At 35.7% G+C, this 20,513-nt stretch overlaps 2 protein-coding genes across 2 annotated transcripts in view; both read right to left on the bottom strand.

Moving 5' to 3' along the window:
• Positions 1-10,068, bottom strand: part of LOC146165548 (contactin-1-like) — a 60,827-nt gene extending 50,759 nt beyond the window's left edge. Inside the window, exons 1-3 of the mRNA XM_083380957.1 lie at positions 9,891-10,068; positions 9,750-9,810; positions 9,399-9,488 (exon numbers count right to left, since the gene is read on the bottom strand). Of these exons, the coding sequence (XP_083237083.1) occupies positions 9,399-9,488; positions 9,750-9,810; positions 9,891-10,068 (329 nt within the window). The remainder of the gene's footprint in view (positions 1-9,398; positions 9,489-9,749; positions 9,811-9,890) is intronic.
• Positions 10,069-12,804: 2,736 nt separating this feature from the next.
• Positions 12,805-15,548, bottom strand: LOC146165547 (contactin-2-like). The gene is made up of 7 exons (XM_083380956.1): positions 15,160-15,548; positions 14,260-14,412; positions 13,979-14,119; positions 13,595-13,690; positions 13,295-13,522; positions 13,125-13,221; positions 12,805-13,000 (listed from the first exon to the last, which is right to left on the bottom strand). The coding sequence occupies exons 1-7, from the start codon at positions 15,191-15,193 to the stop codon at positions 12,805-12,807; spliced, it is 945 nt and encodes a 314-aa protein (XP_083237082.1). The 5' UTR covers positions 15,194-15,548.
• Between the last annotated feature and the right edge of the window lie 4,965 nt (positions 15,549-20,513).

The following is a 20,513-nucleotide window of genomic DNA, read 5'->3' as shown; positions in this document are numbered from 1 at the left end:
GTTATGGATTTTCCTGTTAAGCTATGGACTGATTTTGATTTCTAACATATTTACAACAAGGCATTACGCATTATCAGCAACACAATCAGCTACTGTGGTGTTACTCGTGTACAAATTCAATGTGTCGCTTGATGAATTTATACATTAATATTTCGCTCAACGCTGTAGCAATTATGAATATGCACATTTCGCACTCAGTGTCTGTGGCATAGGCAAGTAATTAAAACTATCTGAGGATTTCTTTTCAATAAACATCACGAAACAAATTAAAAAAGGAAGACGTTTATTGTTCTTTAGAACACTTCTTTGGTAATTGGGTGTTTGTAGAACGAAATTAGGTGATAAAGCAAACATTACAAAATTAAGGTTACCGTGGACCTAAGGCTAATTACTAGAGAAGGGCCTAACTTTGCTAACCAAGGTAGGGACTGTAGCGCGTCGGCTTATTATTTGTAGTTATTTAATTACGTGGCCCAATTGCAGACCTGTCACGGTGTTATAAGATGTTATTTGCATTCCGTAAACACGCCTCTGCTAATCGATGGCCAGGCATGTGTACAAAAGCCTAACTAGACGGCATCTTAACGGAATCGACTGAACGTAACTGAAACTGACTGGAACTCAATTTAACCAACTAAAATAATGTAACGGACAGACTTTATTATGCTGGACTGTGTTACTACTGTTACATGGACTTTAAGTTATTCCTGTAAGTTGTTTGCCGTTCTGATGTTCTCAATAAACTGAGATACGTTTAATAATTTTCTGTGGTTAAGCTGTTAGAACACGCAACCTTTCACGCAACCTTCAAGTCAACTCAACAAATGATGCCGGTTTCAATCATAGCAGAAACCAGTATCAGTCTTCTACTTATCAGCTTTAGCCCTGCAGTACAATGTTGCCCTGAAGAAGATTGCTCGAATAGGTGGTCGAAACGTTGGGAACTTTAATAAACGTTTGCCGGAAGAACAATTGTACGAAAAAAAAGTACAAAAAGCAACAAAAATACATACATATAAAAACATGTTTTAAATGTTAACTAGAGAAAAGCGGGCAAAAATGGACCCCTCACGTTTCTCGTTCACAAAAAAGCGCCAGTATCTGTTTTCTAAACTCTACAGACAGTTGTCTGAAAAAACGTTTGTGGCAAAAATCAGTCAGATTCGATTTGGCACAAACCAGGAAGGGGGAAATGTGTTGTGCTGCTATCTACAAACATCAACGAAAAAATGGTCAATGCGAAATGCTCAAATTGTTGTGGCAAAAAAGTGAAGATATTTTCGTTTTCATTTAAAAATGATGTAAGATGCGCAGAATGCAAAGTTTACTGCGCAATTTGCCTAATGTGGCTGTTGCGCACTTTAAAGGGAACACAGTGTATTACAATGTATATTTAAAATTACATTTTCCTAGCCGTACAGCTAGCCCTACAAAAAATGGACCTTAAAAAAATTGAGGGCCGAATTGCTCCAGGGCCCAAGGCTATAGCCTTATTAGCCTATTGGTTAATCCGGTCGTGACTACAGTAATCATTGCAGGAGATGAAAGCAAGAAGATTGACACATAAATACGCTTAAAAAATATATTGCATAACACGTTGGTTTAAAAACACTGTTTCGTTCTGAAATGCCACAACAGCTTGCAACACAGCGATATTAGGGCCGCCCTTACTCTGTATGTTTGGTATCGCCACTGGGTGAGGTAAACTCCAAAAAAACACCAGAGTCAATCAAGCGTGATAAATTGCAATTAAATGAACTTTGTTGGTTTATCGGCACCAGTCGTTGTCAGTAAACTCTGTCCCAAACACTGTTCATAAATATGTTAATACAAATTTGCCTAAGCGGCAGCTGTGTAGCACAAAAAGTCGTTATATACAAGAGATAGAAAGGTAAATACGCATATTACACATTGTGTTGGATTTTTTACGACAAATTAGTGGACGATGGAGAAAAAAACAGATTTATAAGCAGAATGGCAGGCAGGTTATGTTATAATATTCAAAGACAGCTCCTTTGGTAATTGCAATTATTAACCAACGTTTCGGCAACCTATTCAAAACACCTTCGTCAGGGCGAATGACACCAAGCGCTCGTTCTACAATATTATGGAAAATTCAGTGTCATGCACTCTAAAGAAATCGTTTTAAATAGATTGCCGAAAATGTGGTTAACAATTACAATTACCAGAGGAGCCGTTTTTTATTATTATTATGTCTGGTAGCAACAGTTTAGACAGGTTATATTATATCAAGGTTGATTCGATTTATGTTAAAAGGAATTAGTTTCGCTAGAAAATACAGGAACTTATTAGTAACATTTTATACATCATCAGTAACACTATTTGGTGCCACAGGACCGCAGACACGATGCGACGAAACATGTCTGACTGTTGACTTGTCGCGTCGTGTATGAAAGCGACTCTGTCCAATCCCCACCGACAAAGCACACGAAACTTGAACTGGTCAAAGCTTGGCTGCATAATTTAGTTGTGATCATGGCGGGTGCAAATGAAATGTTAATTTTGGAAAAAATATGTATTTGGAAACGTAACCAGCAGTTTATACGTCAACAGGAATATATTTTTACTGCAATTAAAAAAAAATAACCTATTTAACCTTTTAAAATTACATTCCTAATATAAAACCTAAAAAAAACGTAAAATAACGAATGGTTTCTATCAAAAAGCATCTTTAGACACGGTAAAAAAGTAGTACACGGGCTATCTCGCTAAAAACGTGTTTAGTCGTGTCTGTCTGCTGTGCGTAAGATTTGCGTCAAGTCTGGTCGGTGGAGACGCGACAACAAAAGAAATAGCGTTCCACTTCATTAGTCGCGATCAGACTGCTTTAAAGCGGTTTTGTCAAACTGGTAGGGATTTAGCCTATGATGTACGACAATCACCCGATGGCGACAACGCTCTTGAATTGATATCGAATGAAGGACTTCCACCCATTTTAACTGATTTATGTAAATCAGGTTGTTCTTTAGTTGAGAAGTTTCTCTCAACTTAAAAGGGGATTGCTACGGTAGGTCGCAAATTTGCTTGTTTATCCTTCTCGTCGAGGAGTTTATCCTTCTCGTCAAAGAGTTTATCCTTCTCGTCAAGGAGTTTATCCTTCTCGTCAAGGAGTTTGTCTTTCTCGTCTTCATTAAATTGTTTCTCTTCTGTGCTCAACCAAAATAAGTGGTATTTTTTAAAATACGCTATTATTTTACTTTAGGTGATCTGAGGAAGATTATAAAAAAGAGACACTTTTACTAAATAAAGTTTGATTTAATGAAATTAACTAATACAATATTTCAGTGAAACAGCTTAATTATAAACTAAACTTAACTGTAAGAATATTAAGCATTGATTGGTTTAAAACTTATATTAGTCATCCAACTAATATTGTTCTAAAAATATAATGAACATGATATGAGTAATATTAGCCGTCAAATATTATGACCTAATTTATCTGTACACATGATGTACCTGTTACTTTTGTGTCCTGTTGCGAGGATTTATTACTGGAGGGATCTTTAGTCGACATGTGATTAAGTTCATGTTCTGATCCTGGGGATCCATTTTCAGGGGGCGATCCTCGTTCTATGAAAAAAGTTTTAAGTAAACACGAAATACATGACAACATCGATTAAACAAAACAGCAGGCTACACAAAAAGCCGAATATAACCTATTCTGAAGAATAGGAGACACTTATCTGAATTTCGGGCTTATTTTCGAATTGGATGAATTTATTTAAAACCCAAAATTCAATCATTAACAAAAAAAAGTACACACAGTAATTGTAAGACAGGATTTAGATAATCTTGTATCAAGTAAAACATAGATGTTCACGGAGTACAGTTTAATCAAGTTGTCACACAGTATATTTTGACCAGCTCAATATACAAAAAGTAAAGGATCTATAAAACATCGTGCAACCAAACAGCAAAATTCATCAAAAAAAGGTGGCATACAGGTTTGTTAGGACTTTTGGTATTCATTGTCATGTACAGCATTAAATGACACTGATCTTACCTTTTCCACCTTTTAGTTTTCGTTTTCGGACAAACAGCAACACCGCCAATAAAACGACAAGTGCTGAAACGATGACGATGGGCAATATAAACCAAGGAATTATTTTTTCATCTGTTAATAAAACAAAAACATTTTAATAGAGTGCAGTTTTATATATTTTTAATGCTCAATGCACGTTTTAAAACTTTTAATCACAAAGCCACATTTTCAGCTTGAAGTCAATGGCCCTAACAACATATTTGTCAAAATCAGTGTGAGAAATTCCAATATACCGCACAATATATAATTTTTATGTGCTCAATCCAACATAACAAATGCAATTCAAACTATCAACTTGAGTATTTTCAAGTGGTCCCGATGATGTGTAATCGGCTAATACTGATTTTCTCTTTGTATGTTATAAGATTTTTTTTTTCAAGGCACAGGAGAGTTTAAAAAGCTTAAGAACCACTGGTTTACCATACCCTACATATTATTAGCTTTCCTAACAAATTACCTTTTAATATACTGTTAAAACCCAAGTTTAGCGTTGCAATAAATTAGGTCGAATCTTGTGGGCCAAACGTGCATTAAAAAATATTTTTTCAACCATTTTTATTTTCCGCATTTTAATTCTACTCTGTTCGCTATTGTTACGTCACAAATTAAACCATTTCATTTAAGGGGTTTCATAAGGTATTTCACTTCATGGCGTTTAATATACCAGAAAAGGTTTGGGCCGCAAGATTTGACCCTTATAGTATTTTCCCAAAATCTAAGTCGCTTTGAAAAGGGTTGAGAATCATTTGTCTATAATGGGAACAGGTAAGTTACGAGTGTTGGTGCTGGTGAAACCCATATTCTTTATAGTTCCAACCATATAGTAGTTTTTAATTTACTTTCTGTTTTAAATTTGTTTTAAATTGAACTTGAAAAAGGAGTTCTTTCTCGGTGGTTTTCCATTATATAATTGCAACCCCGGAGGTAATCCTATACTTGCGAAAAAAGTTCTCCGGGAATTAAACGTATACGTCGGAGCTGGGGCAATTAGTAAACAACAAAAGGTAAAAGTTACAAAATCAATTTACAAGCAAATGCATTTGTAATTCATATTGTGTATAGGTTTGTTTTTGTATGGTATTACATAGAACTTAAATTTTAGGTATTTTTCTTTTTTAATTTGAACGACAATCAGACGGTAGCCTGCAACTGAAAACACGCTTTTTAGTGACACCATTTACATGAGTTCTATTTACAAACCTTGTGCTGCTGCAATTGTGATTTCAAATAATTCGCTGAAGGAGCTTTGACCAAACTCATTGCCAACTGCAACTTTAAATTCGTACAAAGCATCCTTTTTGCTTTTTGAGATCTGTAAAATATGTTTGGTTGGAAAATTCGAGCGTAAAAAGTAAACATTAGTTTTAACAAAAATTGAAAGTTGTTTATCCAAAAGCCACAAAAAAACGGGAATAAAAATGGCGCCAAAAAAGAAAAACGTGAAACAATGCGTCGGTGTTTGTAAATAACTCAACAATTATCGTTGGATGTACCAGAGCTCTAAAACACTTATTCTTTTAAGGGCACTTTGGAATGTCGCATACAATTATATATTTATTTTATTTAGGAATTTTATTTAGGTTCAGTACATTTTGGACACTATAATTATTTTTATATAATAATCAAGTTTTTACCGTAATTAAGGTTGATGTAGCAGACGAATGGGTTTCGTTCCACTCGGAACAAACGTTTCCGTCATCCGCCGTTGCATTGTAGCAAAACCGATACTTGGCAATATAAATCACTTTGGATGATCCATAGTATTTGGTCGGGTAGGTCTGAAATTGTCCAAAGAAATTATTTGATATAAAACAACGCACAAGATGAAAAAAACAATTGATTTGTTAGGTTAAGCATTGACATCTACTAAAATTTGTATAAAACCTTTAAAATACTTACATTCCAAGTCACCAATGTATTTCCATCTTTCAACGTTGTATTGACACCAGATGGCGCCAAAGAAGGAGCTACAACAAAAAAAAAACTTTTAATGATTGTACAAAACTTAGAATCCAGATCGTTATAAATGCGTAGGCAATTCATACCTATATATTATGTAACATAAATTAGCTGAACAAATTAATGTTAGTTTTAACATGTTGTGCTTTGTATTTGTTTCGATGAGGTGCACTAATTCGGGGGTGGATCCAGTATTTTTTGTTTCAGATGGTCACAAACATTATGACGTAACTATTGGGAATATACTATCACTTAAGTATGAAAAGTACGTAGAATCGTGATTGTATTCAGTTAAACTTTTTGCGAATTCGAAACAAAACTTTTATCCAAATACTCTCGAGAAATTTGTGATTAGCACCTTTCTTACTTATTTTGCTGTTCTTACGAGGCTCCTGCAAATGTGGTAACTAAAATGTTGGTAAGTATAAATGCAGAATAACTGAAAAAACCCTAACATCAATGGAAACAAAACAGGCAACGGAATAATTTGCCTTATTCCTGTTTAGGTTAGCCATATGAAGCAGCGGATATAAATATCATAAGTAAATTTTACTCTGAATACCTCTTCCCAATGTCTTTCGTGGTTTGCTTATTTCACTTGCATTGCTCATTCCATATTTATTGATGGAATATACTCGGTAAACGTATTCGTTGTATGGGAGCAAGTTTGAAGCAAAACAAGGTTGGTTGACGTCACAATCGAAAGTAAACCAATCATCCTCTTGTTTTAAACGTCCCTCCGCCCTATATTTAATGACGTCTGATGATTGGTCATCCCACGTCAGGTGTTGTGACGTAGTGCTTGATTTGATGACGTCAACATGGATCGGGGTTGTAGGGAGGTCTAAATTATAATTTATACGAGTTTAACGAGACCCAACTGTAGGTTTTTCTCGTGGTAACAAATCACAAAACAATCAAATTCTTGATTGTCTGCCTAATTAACCCAGTTTGAATATTAAAGCAATAAACCAAAAACACCTTGATGTTTAAAAACATGTAAGAAAAAATTGTTTTTAGTTAAAAATAACTTATTAAAATATTTTTTCGTCTATCGCATAAATAAGATTTTTTAAGTGCATTATCAACACTGTTAATTATTGAAAGAAGCCAATGCACATACACGTTAACGCCTTAAGAAAAATGACATATGGAGCGACATATATTTAAACAACGTGTGTGTTTACCAGCTATTGTTAGGTGTGTTGTAGCGCAGTTTTGATCAAATTTTGAGGAAGTACAACATTTGTAAGAACCCGCTTGACCATCTCCAACTTCTTTCAACTGTGAAATAAAGGAATACATTTTTGTGATCTTGATTGCGCATTGGCAAAACTAATATTAATTTTCTCCCCTTTGGTATTTTATTTAATTTGCTTAACTACTGCTCCTAGTGGCCATTTATGCCTTGAGCAAAAAACGAGTCTCATATACGGTAGTGGTCGGCGAAGTGTGGGCCGTGAGCTATTTTTAATAGTTAAGTTTTATCATGTAGTTGTGGGCCGCGTGAATGCTGTGCATATTTTGTATTGTATTTTAAGACTTGGTCTGGTTAAGAATTTTTTATATTGTCACAGCGTGATTTACGCCCGCGTGCCGAATGTGGCTCTGTGAGTCTGTAAAACTATATTTTCTACCAACTTTAACAATGTAAACGGAAAAGTTTTCGCACTTCGCGCGTATATTATTCGTTTTATGGTATGTTTTACAATATGGCTTGGCACTGATTTCGGGTTCAAGGCGCTGTTTAATATTTTACCTTGTTTTGGTGTCCACATTCTAACGTTTTGTGAAATTAAACTACCTGCAAAATGCATCTAGTTTTTGATTCAACATTGTAATTTTGCTATTGTATCGTGAAAAACATTGATAAAATTTTTACTACAAGATTAACCAAATGTAGGCTATGCTTTTTGCGTTCCGTGCGAACTTTTTACGTGATTGCTGGTGCCGCCATAAGCTGTGGAGATAATATAGTGCTTATCAGTTATGCATTAAATATACGTCTAAGGCAGCGGTTCCCAAACTGGGGTCCGCGGACAAACTGGGGTACGTACAGCAGTTTCAAAGGGCCCGCAAAGAGAATTAGTCTTTAAGTTTTTCAGCATAAGGCTATAGCGAATGTTTATAAACAATCATCTATGTTTTAACTATTATCTGTCATCATTGTTGTCTTTAGTTATGCTTTATTATTCGACCATATAGCGTGTTTTATGATGTCTCTTGTGACATCATAAAGCATCTATTATGCTGTACTACCTGTTATCAGCAAATCGTTCGCATTAGTTAGAAAGTTGTTACATTAGAAAGAATCGTGACTGCACTTGTGTTTTACAAGAAACATGGGTGAACCTGACCCTATAGGGCCGCGAAATATCAAAATAATTGCAACGGGTCCATAAGGCAATTTTTTAGAAAAGTTTGGGAACAGGTAAACGTTTCGGCAACTGGATTTTAGCTTTGTATTTAGTCAATGCCGCCAACTCAAAACAAATATCACGAATCCTCCCTGTTTTATAACGGTTTTGCATAGTGCGCATCAATTGTGGTTATTTACTACTAACTGATAAAGACTTCAGTAGCCAATCAGCATTGATTTATCATTATGACAAATGGATGCTTTACCCGCAGAGTATCATTCATATAATCTACCAGATCAGTTTCAATTCCTCAAAAAACATGAGTCCAACTCCATTTTGTCTCAAGTCGTTCATCATGTGTTTCGTTGCATTGTAAAATTTGATTTTGTCCTCGTAATACTTCAACTGTGTCTTTAACTGCTACAGCAACAGTGGGTTCTAAATAAAAGTGAAATCATAAATAATGTAATTTTAATCACGACAGACGAGTGCTAGAACATTTAAACTGAAAATGACTCCGTTATAAAATTTAAAATCTACTAAAAATTATATCACTACTGTTGACAAGAAATGTAATCGTCGCGTTTTATATAGAAAACGTTATTTTACCATAAACCACAAGTTGTGTAGATCTAGTCATTGATCCTTTATTGTTAGTTGCCGTACAACTATACGTCCCCTCATCGGATTTAGAAGTATTTTCAATCAGCAATGATCCCTCGGTTAGTGATCCTTTGTTTGATATTCTGTAAAAATAAAAAAATATATATTAAAAAAAACAAAAAAACATCTGCTAAATACCATAAGAGTAGGCCGAATATATTTAATTCTTAAATAAGTAAGTTTTTTTTGCCAAGCATAAGTATTAGCATAAATAAACAAAAAATGGAATACAAACAAAACTGCATCTTCACCAAGGCCGGTACCGCGATGCAAGCAGAAACAACCAATATTTGGTACAATTATAGAAAAATATTAGTAATCAAAATAGTGACTATACAAAAACTCCTACTTACTTAACGTTGTTTGTAATATTAACGCCATCTTTCATACAATAAATTTGAGGTCTTGGGTATCCTTCAACTGTACATTTCAAAATGGAAGTCCTAAAAAATTCCGAAACAACATCACTTTAAAAGGTTAAGCATAAATACGGCACCGGAGGTTAATTGTTTTGTCCAGATAAGTTACTGTAAGTTAATGTATTGGCCTATTTACCAACATTACTGCGCTCCGAAGAGTATATTTAGAGCTATTTGTTTTTTGTTGCTTTGCTTGCTTTTTAAAATAAAGCACCTGGGATAAAGCGAGTGGTTATGTCATTTTTTACTTGAAAATCATATATGAATACCCAAGCCTTAACTCACTTGGTTTTCAGGGATTCCACAACTCTTTTATCGAAGCCGGTCGCAAAACGAGGTGAAAGTTCTATGAATGAAAAGAAAAAACAATATATGACTTCATCACACATTTGACAATAATGGGTAAAAAATGCAAAGCTTATTTACCTTTAATTCTAAGCACAGCATTTGAAATCAAACTTCCAAGTGGATTTTCAGCCACACATTGATATATTGCCACGTCATCTTCACCAACTTCCGCAATCGTCATCACACTTCCGCCTTCCGTTCCCACGCCAATATTCACACGTGACGTCGTTTCAATAGGAGCACCATTTTTTAACATTGTGTATTTTAATGCAGATAAACTTGTAGCCTTACAATAAAGCGTTGCTGTTTCACCGTACTGGACAATTTGCGAGGAGATGTTCGTGACCCAAGTTGGTTTATCTAAAAACAAACATCTAGTGTAAACGGCACTTTTTAATTATAAATTGTAATTATCTACAAATAACCGGGTGGCATTTAAAGTCTAAACAAAATCAGGTAGTCGACAAGAAATGCTTGCAAACAAGATTTGACCTGCATAGCTTAGTTGGTAGATCAAATAAGTCCTAAATTATTGGGAATATGTCTAAATCAGGGGTCGGCAACCCCTGGCCATAGGCGTAGCCAGAATTTATAACTATTTTCAAAATTTATAAATATTTTTGCTCTTAATAATTTGTTTTGTAGCATTTATGAGCAGTACCAAAACATTTGATCACAGGCATGCCACACATTTAATTGTCATGCATTGGTACGTCACAAACGATGTAGTTAATATAACATTTACTATATATTAATGTACTTTTACTACTTTTAGACGGTTTTTCCTCTTTGACTGTTTTTTGAGTATTTCGTTAACACTAAGTCAGTTGCTGCTCGAAACGGTTTGCTAGCATTGTTATTTGTGTTCGTTACGGCAGTTAATACAAAGACAAAAGCTAAACAAAAAATTCCAACTTTTTGGCCCCCCCAAAAATTTTCGGGTGGCTACGCCACTGCCCCTGACACGCGTGCCACTTGTGGCACGCAAGCTGATTTTGCATGGCACGCCAATTGATTTAACGCGCACGTTATATCACCTTAAGAAAGTGCAACCACTACATTACTAATACTAGGGCTAACTAAATGGTTGCACACATTGGCAGTTCGTGTCACAAATAAGTGTCTTAACTGTGTTGTATTTAATGTTATTTTTTGTGGGCGTTATACTTGTTGTTTACTATTAACCGTTCCTATTACGTCACAATGCCCCAAATTTGGCGTAACGTTTACTACGTTAAAGCAGGGCATTCTACATCAGTGGTTCTCAACCGCCGGTCTGTGCAACTTTTCTGCCGGTCCGCCAAAATGTATATCTCAATTGTAAAAAGCAAGATGTTGGAGGCGGCTTGTCCATCAAATTTAGAACTTAGCAGCCAGTTCCGTAATTTGCAACATTGTGACGTAACATAGAGTTAATGGTCTATTTCGGACTTTATCGTACGTCACAATGGTCCAAGTGTTGTGCCCAACTATTTAAAAGTAGGCTACAACTTGTTCAAGTCTTAAACTTTAAGACAAGTTGTACGTGAAAAACTTCAAGGGAAACACGTATGATATCAAAAAGACAGCAGCAAATTTCTCATTACATTGAAGTTTTCGTTATTTGCTTTTAAGTTGCATACTTTTGTCATAATTCCATTTTGGGTTGATTTTAATTTTTAAAGGTCCACCGGTCCGCAAAAATTGTTTTAAAATTTTACCGGTCCGTAAGCTGAAAAGGTTGAGAACCACTGTTCTACATTAAAAATAAGCACGTGTGTTTCTGTACGACTGAGAAACCAACAAAAAGCGAAACTGATAGTTAACACTTCTATAGGTATCGGCCTAAAAGCATCGAAGTATATTTAAAAAAAGATACGTAAATTAGATGCCAGATCACAGCAGGGCTGCTGAGTCGACTCGGGACTCGAGTAAGACCAGGTAAAACTACCCGAGTCCGACGAGTGCGGCATGCGCAGTACTAAACTTCATAACTGATAAGGCAGCAAACTGTAAATTGTTAAGGAGGAATAGCATATGCTCGTGGCGTATTTTCCATGACCCTATGAGTGGATTGCGGAATATCCACCTTAATTTAGTGACGTAAATTGACGAAATACAGACTGTAGAGTCGAAGTCGGACTCGGGACGAGATGAACTCTTATATTCGGCCGAAGTTGGATTCGGGTTTGTTTTTAATCATGTCCGCAACCCTGATTGCTAGTGCAAAACCAAACATAGAAAAATGTTTGACACGCGAGTTGTTATATTTTTACATTATTCATAAACTGGCACACTGCGTACGAAAGGTTGCCGACCTGCATCGGAAGAAGGCCTAAATGGGCAAAATAACGCCCGAACCTGTAGGTGGAGGGTTATGGGATAATCGGGGGCTATCGGTTTGGCGTCGGCCGTTATGGTAACTACATTTGGACGCTCTAGTCTGACCTGCGCCGTTTGGTGGTAATGGGTGGTGTTAGAAAATCGGTTAGTGTTGAAATTATTGGGGAGTTAGTGGTGGGGTTTGGGGTGTTGTTTAGGCCAGATTCTGACCTTTTATGTCTTATTTTATGATTATTCCGATTTGACGGTACCATTGGGTATTAGTCCTATTTTGGCCTTATTCCGAAATTGTGTTTCATTCTGACGTTGGTGTTGTTCTTATCTCCGTCTTATGGTTGGACTCAAATTTTGATGAAAACAATATTGGCAGTCGTAGTAAATACCAAAGTAAACACCACGCATTGTGACGTAATAATTAGAAACTGTTTACTCCAATCAAAACGTTGACTCGCTTGCGAAAAATACATAAACTGTTTATACTTTAAAGTTGGCTCTACCCATAACTTGCATCAAAATGCATAATGAAATATCACACCCAACTGAATTGTGAGTTTCGAAGACAAATTCTAAAATCCCCCTTCGGGGTGAATTTAAATATTTAAATAAAATTGATTGCCTGAAAAACAAGTATATCATGTTGACCTGACCAGGTTTGTTACAAAATCATATGCTAACTGTTAAGTTCACCTGTTATCTCCAGTCTACCACTTAATTTCACACTCCCAAGCTTGTTTGTAGCCTCACACTCGTAAACTCCAGCCATATCTACTGTGACGTCATAAACCTCAAGTTGACCCGCGCTCGTGATCACGTGACTTGAAGGAAGTTGACCATTAACTTTTATCCAAACGATGTTTGGCGTTGGGCTGAAAACGTGAATATAAACACTATGACATTTCAAAATTATGACCTTATTTGGGCAGTATTTTTGACATTTTATGCTTTACAACATTATTTAATATTTTCATCACTCGTATAATCTATAATTACTTTCCACTTGCAAAACATTCCAATGTTGTATTTTCACCAACATGAACATAAGTGGTTGGTTTTGGTTTCAACATCATTACTGGCGCATGTTGTTGCACTGAATTAACAGAAAGGCTGTATAAGATACATATTTCTTCAATAAGAATTACAACACAACATATTATATTTACTTTCTCCAGTTACACTAAGATCGATTTCCGATGAATTGTGTTCCCTGTAAATATCAAAGTATGGCTCCTTTCCACTAATGTAGCAAGTATATACGTTCGAGTCAGCATTTGTTGGGTTGGAGAGATAAAGAGTTCCATCAGTTTGCGACACGTAGTACTCGGGTTTGCCCGGTGAACCAAGTTGGTTGTAGTTTTCTTCCTTCTCCCAAAAGTAAGCGACCGAGTTTTCTAAATCAAATACGATTTAATGGTTTAAAGGATATTTATTGTATGCTATAAAAATAATAGATTTGCTCTTACCTGGTGAAAAGTTAGCTCCATCGCAACTTAGTTTTACACCAACACCTTGCTTAGTCGTAACTAGTGAGCGAGTTTTGTCTTTGAAAGGTCTAAAGTCTAAACAGAGAAAATGGACACAAAAGAAAACAACATAAAGCTGGGCAAAGATGCATGATTGCTTGATTTTCAACTAGGCGACGCGTTAAACACATTTTTACCAGTAATCTAAAAATGTGCCTTTGTAAACTATCACTTATCGGCATATTTTCACCTATCCGTACGTATAATATAATAACAGCTGGTGAAAACGCTAGCTTTAAAAGAAGAAGCACAAAAAAAATTGTATATGACTTGTGAAACGGTACAATTGGTTTGATTTTGTTATATGCAAATTAAATCACTTACATTTTGTCTCAAGAAATGCCAGATTGCTGAGCGCAGTTCCTTCATTATTGGAGGCAAAACATTGATATTTTCCTTCGTCAGAAGCGCTGACTCTTGAAATTATCAAACTGCCATGTTTGTCCACCATAAACCTGCTATGTTCTATATACGGAAACAATTTATACAAAAATCTTCGGTTAAATTTAAATACACATGTGCAATATGAACGAGGATGCTTTAAAGGACCTTTTAACACAAACTAACAACTAAGATTGTAGACAGAAATTAGATCAACTTATTACCTCCAGCTGATATAACTTCTCCATCTTTCTTCCAGTGGTATTTAACATTGGTCAAGTTTGCCTTACAGCTCAATGTGACGTCATCGACCACAGCCACCTCCAAGTCAACAACAGTGACGTGCTTTGGCTCCAGAATGAAGATGTTGGCTGCAACTATAATAAATACATTAAATGTTTTTGTAGCTATGGCAATACAATATTGGGTAAGAAGCAAGTAGTTATGGAGTCAACTGTGTTCCGCCTCATATGCTCTAAGTCTAAATGACCTTCTCAACCGTATAACCTTGTCCACGTGACGACAAATTTAAACCGCAAGTTATGACGTCATTGTGTGCAACATTATTTAAGTCAAAGTCGATTAAAAATGCACACAAATCGTTTACAAAATGCAAAAAAACAACTATAGTCAGCTTTTTGAAATTGTCATTCAGTTGAAATTTTATCAAAAAAATATAGTTTAGATTTGTATTCCATGACATTTTAATTGTATTTTGTCTTCGTTGGAGCAATAAACGGTATTCACGAGCTTGCAGAATTAGCCACCCTGGCCTAGTTTATCGCATTATGGGTTGAACTTCGCTGTTGCTTTATTATTTATCTCCGATTTGGACTGATGTATTGAACAGTATTTGCAGTATTTTTTCGCCCGTGATTTGCAAATCAAACAATAATCGTCCTATTATATATAATCAAACAATAATCGTCCTATTATATCATACTACTTCGTAAAAGCTTTTAGCACAAATTTTAGTAAAATTGTTTTTGGTCAAATAATGGTATTATGTTGCGGATGTTTAATAAATTTTTATTGTTTCTATTTGTTTAAACTGACTAGTTATTCCTAAAAAAATAAAAAAGCAGGCAATTATTTATAACATTCCAGTAAATAGATGATAATACCTGATGCAAAACTGAGAAGAAAAACAAGAAACATTTCAGCTTGTATGATTAGTAAAAAACAGGTCGCTTTTTTTTCGTGGAAACCATACGCCACAACAATTAGAAGAAAAAATAAGAAATTAGGCCAATAAAACAAACAAATAAATAAGTGTTAATTTCATGTAAATAGGCGTTGACAGAAACATATTGTGGGCAATAGTGATAACTTAAAATTTAAACGTATTATACAAAAACGTTGAACTGTGATCAATGTTAATGAAGGAGCCTTTATGGAGGTAATTCTGTTCAGAGTTTCGCTGCGTTTTATCAGACTAAAAATCATTAAATATCCCCAAGGCCGCCTTTAAAGGGCATAAACTGACTCACAAAAAACTGACTCATAAAGGTACGGCCATTCAACCATATACATGAACTAACAAGTATTGACAAAAACTAAAAAGATTTAAACCATACCGTTGGTAAAATACTATTTCACAGAAGGGCTGCGTATTACCCTAAGCCTACAATTATTGACACTCTGGGAAAACCAAATATCGCAAATAAATATAATTAAGTAATTGAAGAACTGTCGAGCATCCACCATAATAAATATAGGGGTAGACCCTTTGCCAATAAACCTTTAAGCAAACTGGTACTTTGCATCAATGTCTGGAAGTGGCAAATAATGATGGCAATGCGCAAATTCGATTATTGGTGTGTTAAGTTCACCTAAAACTGAAAACAACTTGATTTGCAAGGAACGTGCAAATCAATTCAAGCTTTTGCTAACAAAAAATACTTTATTTGCAGGAAGTTCAAGAAAAGTAGACTTTAATTTTGTGGTGTGTTTTATTTTTACTGTTTGATATATGGCGCAACATTTATTGCCTTTAGCTGCTGCAATGTATAGCATTCGAGCGCCGCTAGCTGTCGCTGTTTTTATAACATAAACGTCCATTATCAAACTCATGTGCATCTTATTCACATATTAAAGATGCTGGCTTGTCCCCCCCAGTCAAACAGCAAATCAAGTGGGAACAGATCTTGCAAGTTTTACCAAACCGAATCCCTTGGGACAAACTTTACCAAATTAACTACGACTGTACCGTGGAAAGCAAACTTAGAAGTTTTCAGACAAAATTAAACCTTAGGGCCATCGTCACCAATGACGCCCTGTGCTCATTTGGAATTAAAGACTCAGATAAATGTGTTTTCTGCTGCGATGCATTAGAAACTGTAGCGCACGTGTTTCATTTTTGTACCAAAGTAGTAACTTTCTGGGAAGAAGTAACTGCCTGGATCTCGGCGAAACTTCTGATTGATTTACGCCCTGACCCTGTTCATATGTTGTTTGGTATTGTGGCGGATCAATCTGAAACCCTTTTGAATTGTTTGTTGTTGTGTGCGCGTTTCGTAATTTACCGCTGTAAGTACGCCGAATCCGTGCCGAATTTCAATATGTTCCTAAATATGGTTAAATCTGTTCAGAAATCAGAACATCTTATCGCCATTCGGAATTATAAAATTAACGACTTTCTTTGCAAGTGGCAAGGGCTATTTTAACGCTCACTTCATGTTACTCCGAATCCCCAACTGTATTTTAATGCCTTCCTGCTAATTCGTCGCTTTCTGACATGTGTTTTATCTCGCCTCTTTTTTTTCTTTCGCACTCGCTTTATTGTGTCGCTATAGAATAATAAAACTTGTCAAGTAAAAAAAAAAAAAAAAAAAAAAAAAAACTAATGTGCATCCGCGTGCACCGAAGCGTGCAGATCGCCTTTTTCCTATTTTCGCCGCTGTAGTTGTATCACGCGTGTTTTTTCGCATCATTGTGAATAAAGCGTCGACCGCTTTAGCACAATCACTCACAGGGTAATTGTCCCCAACTAAAAGACATTTACACGGATGATTAGGGAACTAACATTGAAAATGACCCTTCCCCCAAAAGACGTCATTACCCTTCTCAACACCGTCCTTCACCACACAATATGGAAAGCCCGAATCAAAAAAAGTCATAAACCTAGACTCACAACCTACCCCACCCCAACACCTAATATCGCGTTTTAATATGTCAATTCGATGCCGGTGCCAAAGTGAACAGGTCAAACCCAACTCTCCCCGCATTGACCTGTTCGTTAAACTTACTTCCCTCCTTTGGTACCAACTGACCCCTCCTCTCCTACCAAACTAAATTGTCCTTGCCCCATGTGAAACCAAAACCATAGGTCTGCCCTAACCCCTTCGTAAAATCCTATGTTTGTTTCTGTTTATTTTTTATTTTTTTATTATCCCTTGATTGTCTTATCTATCTTGTATTCGTTTTTAAATATTTATTCAAATTAAGGAAAAGTTACCCTACTGTCATTGCTCGCCTTGTTTCAGCGAGACACCATTTTGTTTTTCGAACCGCCATTTTTTTTTTAGTTTTTACATTGACATTTTGGTTGATATGTACAATATATATTAATGCATTTATCTTGCCGTGCCTTCTTCGAGAGCTGCACCAGCCCGAAGAAAATTTAAAAAAATTAAATATGTATATCCTTAGCCGATGGGAGCTATGAAAAACATAGAGCAATTTGTCCAGTAACACACAGACCTGCTGATGCATACTCCTCTTGGTAGGGGGAGTGAAAATCAGGTCAACTGTAAATTTCCCAGTTTTTTTTAAATAATCCACCAAATCATATGAGCAAATAAAACGAAATTATACGGACCCATAATCCATTTATCTGTCCATGCCGTTTTCACCGCTTATATTTTTTCGACAACATTCCAAAATAAAAGACCAAAAAGGGGCAATGATGAGCCCAAACCAAAGGGGGGTTTGCAAATTGCCAACTTCACCAACCCTGAGGTACTGAGTCCTCACAAAAGTTAAAAAAAAACCATAGAAATGATGCAAAACTGTATAAATTAAAATTGTTAAAATAACAATGACACACCCTAACTCAAACGCTCACCCGAACCTTAACTTATAAATCCTGAAAAATCCTACCAACGTTGGAGGAAAATTTTGAACCCGTCATACAATCTCTAATGGGTGTATGCGTAACCCGAGAGATCCGGGAAAATAGCCACTTGCATTTTTTTAGTATGGGATTTTGTTTCTACACAAACGTCATCAAAATTTAATTCTTTTTTTAAACGGCAGTCGTAAGAGTATTAAGCTAGTACGGGTTTTTTCTGTGCTGCTTTGATGACATTTACTTTTTGTTGTAAACTCCACTCATCCATGGTTTGATTTGAAAAAAAAGTGAAAATCAGTATTGTATATGTTTAGTTTGTTATATGTCCAGTGGTGAAAGATTTTTATGTTACCCCATTCATATTTTCCTACTATTTTCTGGATTAACTTAGATTATTTTTTAAAATATCGCAAAGTTTAGTTTTGTATTTAAGCTTGTAAACGCCAGCTTATAGATTTGTTGATGTCAAATGTTGACATTTGCTAATATTTGAGGTTGGAAAGTGGTGAATCTTGGTGTGACAAAATATATAAAAGATCTTCGATATTAAACTCTAAAACCAGAGTTTGTTTCGTGCTTTTTTAAGGTAAAGCTTGTCATTTCTTTACCAAATTAATATGGCATACACAAAAAGGTTTAGCCGGTATAAGACGTAAGTGAGCTATGGTAAGTATTTGTAAAAAATAGTATTCGCGGGTCGCTGCTCTGCGTGTAATTCTTCCATAACTTCTTGACGTACCGCAATAAATCTTTAAAAAACGCTTAGCTTTTATTTACAAGTTAAGAAAGAATAGACTTTAATATTGTGTCGTGTTTCCATTTTACTGTTTGAAATGTGGCGCAACTTTTATTGCCTCTAGCTGCTACAATGTATAGCATCCGAGCGCCGCTAGCTGTCGCTGTTTTTCCTATTTCGCCGCTGTACTGTATTAACCCGCGACGAGTGAACGGTAGACCGTTGTGGATTAACGACCAGGTTCGATACCGTAAACAAACCTTTTTTATAAAGACTATGATTAATGCTGGCATTTTGGATTACGCGCATCTTATCAACAATACAGATCATTACATGTCTTACGATAACCTCGCCCAATATTACAGCTTTTCCACCAACAATAAGGATTATTTAGAACATCTAAAACTAATTTCGGCTATCCCTGGACAATAGGACTTGAATAAACCAAGTAACATATCCATGATTGACAACAAGTTGCAGACTTGTACCAAATTTCTCTTAAAACTTGATACAGTTAAAGAAATTTATTCACATATTAAAGATGCTGGCTTGTCCCCACCAGTCAAACAGCAAATCAAGTGGGAACAGATCTTGCAAGTTTTACCAAACCGAATCCCTTGGGACAAACTTTACCAAATTAACTACGACTTTACTGTGGAAAACAAACTTAGAAGTTTTCGGATAAAATTAAATCTTAGGGCCATCGTTACCAATGACTTGACTTAAGTATTTTGGAAACTGACTTTAGTTTAAATAAAGTGTTTCATTCAGCATTTCTCATTATAATATCTAGTTATTTAAGTTGAAATTGACTTGAAAATTCACTTGCTCTAAATACGACTTGACTTGTCATTTATTCAAAATGACTTGAATTGTCATTTTTTTTAAATGACTTGACTCGGACTTATTTTTTTTGTAAATGACTTTACTGTGACTTAAGTCATATCAAAATGACTGGTTTACAACACTGGCGTTTGTTAATCCAATCGAGGTTGTGAACAGTCTCCATTGTTGTCTCGCGCAAGTCGCTTGATTCACTCTTTTAATCACCTGTTCTTTAAACCTCGTGGTGTGGAGAAATCCCCATTACACCGATTTCAGATAAAATTAAATCTTAGCAAAAAACAAAATCATCGCAATCCTCTGCGCTGCTTCGCGACGGCGGCGGCCAAATTGCCCAGGATCGAGTAAGCAAGAACGTATTATAACTACACATTTGTCACTTATCCTTGAAACCTGTTACGTCCCGCGACAATCAAGGGACGCTTTTTTTCAGTCGCGACATTTTAGGCGTTGTTCGGGCCGGCAATCGCCCTGACTTATGGGCGTTGATGTTATAAGAGCGGCAATATCTCCGAGAAGATACATTGAGCCGTTGTGATCAATTGGAGTAAGCAATTAATTGTGTTCTGTGCTTTTTTTTTATTTTTTTTTATTTACATAACAAACTGGCACTTCAAACTAATTGAGTAATTTAAACTGAATGTGTCGATTCAACTTATTAAGGGCGTCACACAAATTCTGACAGAAATTATTCACCCCTGACTTGTGCATTTTGTCGGGGTTTTGAAAAATCGGTAGTCTTAAGGGCATTAAGATAGTTCGGGGTTTTCCTATCTTGTTTTGATAACATTTATTCTATTTATAAACTCCATTTGATTTGTGTTTAA

Source organism: Ascidiella aspersa, chromosome 2 (assembly GCF_963924565.1).
Source record: "Ascidiella aspersa chromosome 2, kaAscAspe10.2, whole genome shotgun sequence".
NCBI classification, from domain to species: Eukaryota; Metazoa; Chordata; class Ascidiacea; order Phlebobranchia; family Ascidiidae; genus Ascidiella; species Ascidiella aspersa.
This window is presented reverse-complemented; position numbering and strand designations above follow the sequence as displayed.

Coding starts and splice junctions, on each gene's coding strand:
- LOC146165547 (XM_083380956.1), bottom strand. CDS start 15,193: ATGTTTCTTGTTTTTCTTCTCAGTTTTGCATCAG. Junction 14,413..15,159: donor TCTTCTCAGTTTTGCATCAG/GTATTATCATCT, acceptor TATTTATTATAG/TTGCAGCCAACATCTTCATT. Junction 14,120..14,259: donor AGAAGTTATATCAGCTGGAG/GTAATAAGTTGA, acceptor TTCCGTATATAG/AACATAGCAGGTTTATGGTG.